Source organism: Anolis sagrei, chromosome 1 (assembly GCF_037176765.1).
Source record: "Anolis sagrei isolate rAnoSag1 chromosome 1, rAnoSag1.mat, whole genome shotgun sequence".
Lineage (NCBI taxonomy): Eukaryota > Metazoa > Chordata > Lepidosauria > Squamata > Dactyloidae > Anolis > Anolis sagrei.
In genome coordinates, this window is record NC_090021.1 from 279,636,869 (window position 1) to 279,648,324 (window position 11,456).

The window sequence follows — 11,456 nt, forward strand, 5'->3', positions numbered from 1 at the left end:
CTAGGATGAAATTGTCCCCGTATGAAAGCCTTCACTTGGGTGGTAGGAAGTATAGCGTTTGTGGAGGACATTGGCAGGGCTCTTGGACATGTTTACAGCTCTCTCTATAATCTGCAGTGTCATTGGAGGGAGGGCCATTGGTGTCTCCAGAGTAGTGGAAGTTATAGCTATTTGTGGAATGGGGGCTTGTCTGTGTAAGTGGATACCCGAGCCACACACAAACATACATAATTTCACTTTTATTATGTGTACAAATGGGCGGGCAGATGAAGACAATTACATGGCATACGTTTTGCATCCTAAAAACTAGAGCTGATAGGGGGAAACTGGTTTATTTATCGTGTCATCAGCAACCATTGTTTTACAATTCTAACAGAGCAAAACAAACACAGAGATTAAAAAGAAAAAGAAAAAAAAAGAAAAAAAAGGGGAAAAAAACCGCACAGACTTTGCAAATTTGGTATTTGGTTAAATGTCCTTTGACCAGTATCTGGCCACTTGGAGTGCCTCTGGGGTTGCCGCAAGAAGGTCCTCCATCGTGCATGTGGCAGGGCTCAGGGTGCATTGCAGCAGGTGGTCAGTGGTTTGTTCTTCTCCGCACTCGCATGCCGAGGATTCCACCCTGTAGCCCCATTTCTTAAGATTGGCTCTGCATCTCGTGGTGCCAGAGCGCAATCTGTTCAGCGCCTTCCAAGTCGCCCAGTCTTCTGAGTGCCCAGGGGGGAGTCTCTCATCTGGTATCACCCATGAATTGAGGTGCTGGGTTTGGGCCTGCCACTTTTGGACTCTCGCTTGCTGGGGTGTTCCAGCGAGTGTCTCTGTAGTTCTAAGAAAACTATGTCTTGATTTAAGTCGTTGACGTGCTGGCTGATACCCAAACAGGGGATGAGCTGGAGATGTCTCTGCCTTGGTCCTTTCACTATTGGCTGCTACTTCCCGGCGGATGTCAGGTGGTGCAATACCGGCTAAGCAGTGTAATTTCTCCAGTGGTGTGGGTCGCAGACACCCCGTGATAATGCGGCATGTCTCATTAAGAGTCACATCCACTGTTTTAGTGTGATGAGATGTGTTCCACACTGGGCATGCATACTCAGCAGCAGAGTAGCATAGCGCAAGGGCAGATGTCTTCACTGTGTCTGGTTGTGATCCCCAGGTTGTGCCAGTCAGCTTTCGTATGATGTTGTTTCTAGCGCCCACTTTTTGTTTGATGTTCAGGCAGTGCTTCTTGTAGGTCAGAGCACGGTCCAAAGTGACTCCCAGGTATTTGGGTGCGCTGCAATGCTCCAGTGGGATTCCTTCCCAGGTAATCCTCAGAGCTCGGGATGCTTGTCTGTTCTTAAGGTGAAAGGCGCATGTCTGTGTTTTAGATGGATTAGGGATCAGATGGTTTTCCCTGTAATAGGCAGTAAGAGCACCTAGAGCTTCGGAGAGCTTCTGTTCTACCATCTCAAAGCTCCCTGCTTGAGCAGTAATGGCACGATCGTCAGCATAGATGAAACCAGGGGAAACTGGTGCCATTTTTGGAATCAGCAGGTCAAATATACCTGGAAAGACACCTAACATTTGAAGCACCCAAATGTGTGTTGACCAGTGTAATGCTTCCATGGAAGATAAAGCATAAACATCATGTGTGAACATTGGATACCTGTCTGTCTGGTTCCTTTGTGTCTTTATATATTTAAGTCATGTCTGTGATGTCTTTTATGGTAAACCCTTATAAAGCAGCTTAATGAAAAAGCTTAAGTAAACAAAACATCTGAGAAATATCTCCATTAAAATAGTATCAGACCGTAAGCCAATCTTGGAACTTGGGCAAATTCTAGTTTCAGCCCATGTTCTCCCGACCTACCTTCAGCAGCATCCCATACACTCATTCCACTGCCAACCTTCCCATATTAAGTGGGATATTCCAAAGGGGAATTATAACTGTGTTCGGCTAAACAATCGTAGAAACCTCCCTGTAACCTGTCATCCTGATAGTGCTGGGTGGAGGCGGAAAATCCACTTTTCAGATTGTGACTTCATTCCAGCTAATCACAAGCCCTGGTTCCATGATTCAGGAAGAGGTCTAAGCACATTCTGTTGAGCATTTAAACTTTTCTTTTGGAATGAAGGTCTGCATGCTGTGGAAATTGCTTATACACACTCCTGCTCTCCAGGGGGAGGAATACCCCTCCCACTCATCCCAAATCCCCAGTTCTTTAGTGGGAATGTAAATAATAATTGTTGAACCAATTAATCAAAGGCACAATGGAGCAACCAAGTTTTTAGGTCTTTCTGGAAAGTGGACTGAGTGGATGCTAATCTAATCTCTCTGGGGAGGGAGTTCCAGAGCTGGGGGGCCACCACCAAGAAGACCCTCTCTCTCGTCCCTACTAACGGTGCTTGTGATGGAGGTGGGAGCGATAGAAGGGCCTCCCCAGCAGATCTTAAAGCTCGTGCAGGTTCATAGTGGAAGATGCGATTGCAAAGATAAAACCATACCAAAAGGCATATCAATAGACAGTAACCACATATATTGATCTTTATATAGTTTTCACACCTCCTTCATCAATACAAGTCGTATAAAAGTAATCTGAAAAATGCAAAGCAGGCCTGACCTTTTAGAAAGCATTTCTGTTTCTGCTTGTAACTTAGTAAAAACAAGAGGCTGAACAAGGGCAATAGGGACTATCTCGTGAGAATCCTTCCAATCACAATTTAAGTTGTGATAACCATGTGCAAATGCTTATTTGTGTCATACTGTTTCTGAAAATGGATTTGTGCTTTGCTTAAGACTCATTCTCAGAAGCAGTCTTTCTGTTGGGTTGTTGTAGGTTTTTCCGGGCTATATGGCCATGTTCTAGAGGCAATTTTTCTCCTGACGTTTCGCCTGCATCTATGGCAAGCATCCTCAGAGGTAATGAAGTCTGAGGATGCTTGCCATAGATACAGGCGAAACGTCAGGAGAAAAATTGCCTCCAGAACATGGCCATATAGCCCGGAAAAACCTACAACAACCCATGGATTCCGGCCATGAAAGCCTTCGACAATACATAGTCTTTCTGTTGTTCGTCTGGAGAGGGATAAAATCTAGCATCATAGCGTTTAATACCTTCTTTGTAGGATCTGTCACCACTTCAATTACACAGAGTGTCATTTGTGAGCAAAACTAGCAGGAGAATAAAGGAGGGACTATTTTATATAGGTATCATACTTGAAAAGTTGCTAGCCATCAAAACATCCTTAACTGGACACCATTCCTTTCTGTACGTATTCCAGGCTGTTGGGTCATGTGTAAAGTTCTGCAGATCCAAACCACAGAACCCCATGCCCATTCTTCTTTCCATTAACTACACTCAGCCCTTTTCCATGCTACTCTACCGACCCACATGGACACAAACCACTCTTGAGTGGAATCTACATCTGTAAATGGCCCGCCAGGTCCATAAACAGTCTTGTTTAAATTTAGATTCTAGGAATAAACAGCAAGGGAGGCTTGGAGCCTGGAGGAGAGTGCTTTTGGCCAGTTTCTCCCCTCATCTTTCCCTTTGGGCCCCATGTTGTATTTACTTTGGAACTGTACTGAAGAAGACTGGGATGCCGACTGGAGCCTGCAGAATCCACCTCCTTTGGCTTCCCAACAATTCTAAACAGCCCTGTTTCTGACTCCGTCGTGTTTATCTCTGTGACCACAGAGGTTTGCGTGTTTATGACACTACTCTGATTGGGTGGCTTTGACTTTCACTTGCCTCCTTAGAATCAACAAGGAAAGGAACGAAAACAGTCTAATTTAAACCCTTGGTCAAAGAAAAAGATTGACATAGTCCATCCACAAGGCCCTTAGAGATCAACCTTTGTAAACCTTGTGTGGACTTTTTTTGTCCCATCTTGAATTTGAAACAACATCTTGAATTTGTTACTAGACTATATCACTGTGAGATCTGGGAGCATCTCGTTGCATAGCAAGGCAAGTCAAATCGTATTCTTTCATACCATCTGTGCTGTCAAGAGGATTCCATGGGTGCATAGTTGCAAGAATCATAGAATCATAGAATCAAAGAGTTGGAAGAGACCTCATGGGCCATCCAGTCCAACCCCCTGCCAAGAAGCAGGAATATTGCATTCAAATCACCCCTGACAGATGGCCATTCAGCCGCTGTTTAAAAGCTTCCAAAGAAGGAGCCTCCACCACACTCCAGGGCAGAGAGTTCCACTGCTGAACAGCTCTCACAGTCAGGAAGTTCTTCCTCATTTTCAGATGGAATCTCCTTTCTTGTAGTTTGAAGCCATTGTTTCGCGTCCTAGTCTCCAGCAAAGCAGAAAACAAGCTTGCTCCCTCCTCCCTATGGCCCCCTCTCACATATTTATACATGGCTATCATATCTCCTCTCAGCCTTCTCTTCTTCAGGCTAAACATGCCCAGCTCCTTAAGCCGCTCCTCATAGGGCTTGTTCTCCAGAGCCTTGATCATTTTAGTCACCCTCTAAACTAAACTAAACTAAAAAACTAAACAAAAAAGAATAGAAATAGTATCAGTTTGTTACACAACCCATAATATTTTAGGCTAGGTGACTTTCACCATGTAGGCTGATGCCCATAATTTCTATGTTATTGTTCAGAGTTCCTGGAAAGTGTGGCTGCAATTTATCAAGAACTCTTGACGGGTAAGAATCCCAACACCGTCATTGTGCCAACGTCATCCTCAGGGCAGCATCGTTCACGCCAAGTTCTGACCGAGAGCAGCCCTCTTGATGGGGTGGAGGCACCTGCATTTTACCAGTGCCTTGAGTCTCTATGTGACCGGTCCAAGTACAGGTAAGGTGGATGCTGGCCAAGTGGCTTGCCTTGCTTTGTATCATCAGCTGTCATTCTGCTTCCCGAAACAAGGAAAATGGTACTGTATATGTTTATATGGATATCAGAAATGAAACTACTGGCTAATATTGGCCAGATTTGTGAAATGTCCTGCCTTAGTCTTCTTCTTTGGACTTACTATCTATGTTACATTGCTGCACAAATGCTGAGGCCAGAAATGAAACCTTTAATATTTTATGGAGAAGAGTGTCTCTGAGAAGAAGCAAAGTATTGTTCCCCATTACTTAGTAGCCATAGTCTACTGACAAATATCAAGAATGAGAAGCAAAAACCCTCAATTTGGAAGGAAGTGTATATTGTCTACAGATACTTTTTCCTTTTTTGTACTGTTTTTATTTATTTATTGTATCAGAAACGAATCAAGAATACAGTTGTGATGTATTTAAAAACACAAAGTTTTTAAACCTGGCATTATACTAAATGTCCTTTGACCAGTAGCTGGCCACTTGGAGTGCCTCTGGTGTTGCTATAAGAAGGTCCTCCATTGTGCACGTGACAGGGCTCAGACTGCATTGTAATAGGTGGTCTGTGCTTTGCTCTTCTGTACACTCACATGTCGTGGACTCCACTTTGTTGCTCCATTTCTTAAGGTTCACTGTGCAAGGTTGGCTCTGCCCGAGCGCAGTCTGTTCAGCACCTTCCATGACACCTAGTCTTCTGTGTGCCCAGGGGGGAGTCTCTCATTCAGTATCAGCCATGGAGGCTGCACCATGGCAATAATAATATGCTAAGTGTGCCATCCGTTGCTGGTATTTTATTTTGGTTCAATTCTCTATATTGTATTCTCGTTCATTTGTCCATACATAGCCAAGAGAGAGTGAAGAATGAGAGGGAGAAAGTAAGAAAACACACACAAGCACATATACACAAAACCCCACAGAGAATATTTTCTTTGAAATGTAAGTCAGTTGAAGAAAGTGAAAACTTGGTGGGCACCTTAGCACCAGGAAAAGGGGAAAAAACTAAACAAAAAAACCCCCCTTTTATCTTTTAACTGTTACTTTTACCATGTGTTTGTAATTGAGTAGTCTATTGATGAATGAAACCACGGGAGTACTTTGAGGAGAAAGCGTTCTCATTTCGGGTCCTGTTTGGAAGCATTCAGATCTACAGTTAACCAAAAAGTAGGATGGAATCTCACAGTGGTTTCATACATTAAATCTAAATTACCAGAATGCTCATGAGATTTGTTGTCATGCACATTGCTACTTCCACAAAATCCCCAGTGACTGCAAAAAATCTGGGAGAGTTTGGCATGTCCATGGCTTTCTCTGTAAACATGCTAACCTATTCCATATGTCATTTGCAATACAAGAATTGCTGGTAGGAGTTTTTAGGTACCATAAAACCAGGAGAGGCAAGGGATGCCCAGCTAAGAAAGAAATCCAATTGTCTTTAGGTCTTATGGAGTTTACAGGTGTATCTTGAAACACGGGACCATTGTACTAACTGATGCCACATTGCTATATTTTCCTGTATTGCTCTTTGTTTGTCTAGCTGTCCTCCATCGGCTGTTATCAAGGAAATTCTGAGCAGCATGCAGAGACTGACATTCTATGAATTTCTGATGGCTCTTGCAAAGCATCAAGGGATCAACAGAGCTGTTGGTAAAGAAATGTCTCTTCCATTATTATGTGTTGGATTATATAGAAATGATGGCTGGTTTTTAATATCTCTACCGTTTTCAGGATCCCACTATCCTATGAGTACAGTGTAGAGGCATTGTAGAAAAGTGCTTTGGGAACAATGAACCTATGATGGCTCAAGCAACAAACCCAGGCCTCCTGGTGCCAAGCAACACAGAGGAATCACTTTCAGAATTATCTTCATTCTTTCTCGATGTTTAATAAATTCTTCAAACATTACATTTTAGGTGTCATAGTAGTGCATCATAACAGGGCAAGTGTGACATCTAAAAAAGGGATGTTTAAGAATTTAGAATCCTTAAATGTTTACCTTTTCTGCCTCAATTCTTCCAAATTTAATTCTCGATGCAGTCATTTCAGGGCTCAATCATTTGGGGAACTGAGTATCAGCTCTACAAGCATGCAGCAGATGTGCATGACTATGGTTGGCCAGTTCCTGCGATGTCACCATGAAGTCTCCCTCTGCCTTTAGAGGTTTTGCACATTCAAAAGTTCAAAGTTCAAAAAATCTTTATTACCGTCATACACTAGCATAAGGAGAGTGAGGTACAGTCTCATAAAAGTATTGCACATTAAAAATAGATATGATTCACAGAGAGATATTGCATCATAGAATTGAAAGGGACCCTTAAAGAAGGACAATGATATGTTGCATGTTCCAAGGTGGGCAAACCAGACACTCTCCACATCAACACTGACAAGAAACAGCAAGAAATACTGTTTACCCACAAGCATAAAGAAATTACATATATTAGAAACCAACACTTTCTCATTACTTTATTTTCCAGATCAACAGACTGGGACACAGCAACGCGGGGCGGGGGACAGCTAGTCATATCAATGAAAACACTGCCCAATATACTTTTCCAACTAGGTTTGGTAGTATTTGGGGGGATGTTGCTGGGGATTGTTACTGATCCTTTTGAATGTAGCTTTGAACATGCAGTCCCGAGTGCTCCCTTTTTTGGACATTGCAAACGGCCATCCAGAGCTGCTGGCTGTTGCTTTGTTGTCAAAGCAGAATGTCATCATCACAACACAGACCAGTGTTGTTCTTCTCTGCTTCCCGGTGCCCCAGGCCCCTACTGACCATTTGAGCTGCTAATGCTCTCCTGATGGAGGGCTGTTTACCCAGCAGCACCACATAGATTATATATCAAAGGGGACATGCAGACAAGCCTGCAATCCCCTTTGCAAACAGGCTTAGAGAGCAGTGCTTTTACGGGCCGCCTGGATTGCACCCAGCCAGGCTTTTCTTCCTGGTTTCTCGCAAATTTCTCTTCCAGCAAGGTGCAAAGAAAACAGATGGGCTGAGAAAGCCCTGCCCACCGTGCCATGTACAAAGTGCATGGGTTTCCCCTTCATTCAGGAAGGCCTGTCCTCCTGGCCCACCGCCAGTCTCCTGCTGAGGCCTCGCGGAGGGAGGGGCAGCTGCCGCAAGTCGAACAGGTGCTCTCTCCCTGGCAAGGCAAGGCAGATTCTTCTCTTGGTGCCTTTTCATCTTCCCTGCTGCACGCAGGCTGATTTGAATAGGCTTTGGTCTGCGGGGGATCACAGGCTCCCCAAAGCCCTGCAGCGAGGGCAGTTCCAGGCGAGAGCTTCAGAGCGGGAAGGGGTTTTCAGGCAGGGGCCCACGCTCCCTTGAGTCTCAGCAGGGCCGTGAAAGGGAAGAGCAGGCTGGGGATTAGCACAGGGCTGTGATGAGTGTGTCAGGAGGATTGCAGTGCCCAGCCTAAAGCCTGTGTCAATATTGATTTTTCAGCCCTCCTTAAGTATTGTTTGCCAATGCTCCCAAGAGATTGGAGCACCCTCCAGGTCTTTCGATCCTCCTTACAAAGGCACGGACTAGGCTAGTACTGGGATGGGTTCATGATAGTGAGACAGAGGGTGCCTAACAGTGAACAATGGCTTATGGGGCTCCTGCGACATGCCCTCAGACCAGCGGCATGCCCTCAACCAGCATTGCCAAGGGTCTACGAGAGTGCACGAAAACACAGTTAAGTGCCAGGTGGGAAAGGTCCAACCAACAGTTTGGCTACAGATGGAGACATGGTTGTGCCCTTTGACACCATCCTTCCTATAGGAGAATCCAGCCTGCCCCCCAAATGACTTCCAGAGTTGGGTTTAAAGAGTGAACAGCTGTGGCCCCTCCAGAGACTTTGGCTTACAGCTCCCAATATCCCTAACCAGCAGACTTCACAATGGGGAAAATGCAGCAATGATGAAAAGAAGTAATTTGTCAGTGAGCGGGATAAATGTGGGCCTACAAAGTCTGTTATTTTTTGAGGCAGGCTGACAAACATGCCCAAAAATTAACTGATTGCTGTCATATGGAATGAAGTGTATGATACACTGCACAGATAATTGTATTTGAACCACCAACCCTGTTACGAACAATTCAGTTGAAGAGCAAAGATATACACATAGTTTGTACTTCTTGTATGTGACCATTGTTTTGGCTCAACATTGATCCTTTCCTTCCAACTGTTTTCTAGGAGCCCTCCCAGACAAAGCTGAGCTGCTAGTTGACCCACTTATGGATCAGGAACTAGAGAAACTGTAAGTTACTTTAAAGGTTTAAGTAACAAGGGCAATGAGCAATATAGTATCACATTTTCTTTAATCTGCTCACAAAGCAGAGGTGTGGCTGAGCAGCCAGCCACTATCTCTCTGTGGTTATTATAGCACATCACTAGCAAAAGGGTAGGTATGAATCCTGGAAGAAGAGCTACATAAACTACAACATCTAAAGGGGGCTTGGACTGGGCAAAATGTCATTCCAGGTGTTGGAATATGACATAACCTATGTCATTGGTTATGCTGGTTGAGACAGTTGAGAGGAAAATTTAAAAGAAATTATTTTTCTCCTCTTGATAACTGATATGGTGTTCTAAAGAAGCATAGATGACATTGTCGGCATATTTCACCCCAGTATTAACTGGGGACACCTTTCTTACAATTTCACTTACTGTAAAAGTATTGTAAAACCCTATATACTGTAGCTTGGGTCTGACTGAACACTGCTTCACATAGAAGTGTGCCCACTTTCAAAGGCATGTCTGATGGGGCAGAAGACTAGGGCTAGTGGTTGCCTCTGGACTCTATACTAGACTACTGACTAGTGAAGAGCAGTTTGGGGAAGAAAAGTTCATGGCTTAAAAAAAAATGATGTCTTTACATGCAAAGATCGCTATGTGGCTGAGAACTAAGTGCCCTCCCTCCATTACCACCCCAAGTGTTAACAGTTCTTTGCTTCTCTTGCCTCATTCTACTTCAGAAAGAATGCATGTAACCAACATCAAACCTTTTTTCCCTGGCATATTATTCTTTCAGAATAACCCAAGTATCAGGGCTGTCTCTATCCAATTCTGCTAATGCTAGTGGGGATAATGCAAACTTGCCTTCCCGACCTCCTTCCCGGATCAGCTCCCCATGGAGGCCTCTCCACCATCGCAGGAAAATGGATGCTGAAAGTGATGGCTCCACAGAAGAGACAGATTCCTCTGAGAACTGATGAACAGCATGGGAGTGTGCTCACTCATTCCAGGTCATTGTGATCAAAGTAACATGGGCTTTGAAGAAGAGGGTGAAATAGGAATGCATGTACTTCTTTCTCCACCCAGTCGCAAAATATTACTCATAAATCTCCCTCTTAAGAAGCCTGACCCTCTCTGCTTAAACAGAAGTTCCCTCTTGTATAATACTGGTAAAGGAATACTCGCTTATGTACTGGGTAGACCTTAAATAAAGCTGATTACAACTGCAGGGTTTTATTGCCCTCTTGTGGCAAACAAATTAGTTTTTCTTGCCCTACAGCAGTGGTTCTCAACCTGGGGTCCCCAAATGTTTTTGGCCTTCAACTCCCAGAAATCCTAACAGCTGGTCAACCGGCTGGGATTTCTGGGAGTTGTAGGCCAAAAACATCTGGGGACCCCAGGTTGAGAACCACTGCCCTACAGCCAGAGTGTGTCTTATTTTCAGCTTTGAAAAAATCAATCCAAATCCTGAAACTGTGCTCCATACAGCATTTCTTCATCCTCAACCAGGATAGAAGAAAACCTGATCAGGATTCGGCATCAAACATGTAGCCATGATGTTGTAGCAGCTCTACTTTGTCTCCATTTGAGCCCAGAAGCCCACCTTAAAAGCTGGTCAGCCAGAGAGAGCAATAGGGAGACTGTTCTCCTGGCAAGTCCTGAAGGATGATGTGACCGGCTCTCACCCATCAATGAAGTAAGCTGCAGTTAAGTTATAACAGCCCCCTGCAAATGGTGTTTTCTTCACTTCTCAGAGTGTCACTTGCTGGAGGTTGTTGGTCATTCATCCAGCGGTGCCCCCAATCACTAGCAGTAGAAACCTTTCTTGCTCCAGACAGCTGGTTTTTAAGGTGGGTTTCAGGGTCATTTCTACTTGTAGCAATAGAACTACAAATGAGAACATAAACCTACCAATGTCTAACTTACAATGTCAACCTGTTTTTAAGAACATAGCACCTTGACCCTTGCTATCTAAATAGGTTTACTGTAGTTTTTCTGTATGTGACATTTCCTATTTACTCTGACACCTTCCAGAAACTCAGTTCTATTTAAGACAATGTTGCATGATCTTTGCAGGACATCTAGCTAAGAGAATTCTGTGCGATTGATAATTTTCAGCCCATTCTTACTGGCCTTTGTTTAGGAGACAATGGTAGAACATTATTTATTATTACTTTCTAAAACATTTAAATGCGAATGTGAACTGTAATAAATAAAGCATGTTGAACAAAGGAAGTTGTCTGATTTCTTCCACCGCCCAAAAAGGAGAGGTGCAATCCCACCTTGAAGGTAATATGCTCTACGCAGGATAATAATTATGGGAGAAATTTAAAGTTGTATCTTAGTGGAGTAGAATGTTTTCCAAATCGCTTCCACATAATTATCACAAACTATCGAATATTTAGCCTATTACCAG

General features: G+C 43.8%; 1 protein-coding gene across 2 annotated transcripts in view; it reads left to right on the forward strand.

Moving 5' to 3' along the window:
• CSTPP1 (centriolar satellite-associated tubulin polyglutamylase complex regulator 1) overlaps window positions 1-11,271 on the forward strand; it is a 154,017-nt gene extending 142,746 nt beyond the window's left edge. The window contains exons 6-10 of one of the 2 annotated variants that reach the window (XR_010908970.1): window positions 4,602-4,797; window positions 6,355-6,464; window positions 8,999-9,062; window positions 9,837-10,321; window positions 10,467-11,271. Coding sequence is in view for 1 of the 2 variants with exons in the window: in XM_060763601.2 (XP_060619584.2) it covers window positions 4,602-4,797; window positions 6,355-6,464; window positions 8,999-9,062; window positions 9,837-10,017 (551 nt within the window). In the remaining variant the exon portion in view is untranslated. Of the gene's footprint in view, window positions 1-4,601; window positions 4,798-6,354; window positions 6,465-8,998; window positions 9,063-9,836 lie in introns of both variants that reach the window. The other variant, XM_060763601.2, reaches the window with a different exon arrangement.
• Window positions 11,272-11,456: the final 185 nt, after the last annotated feature.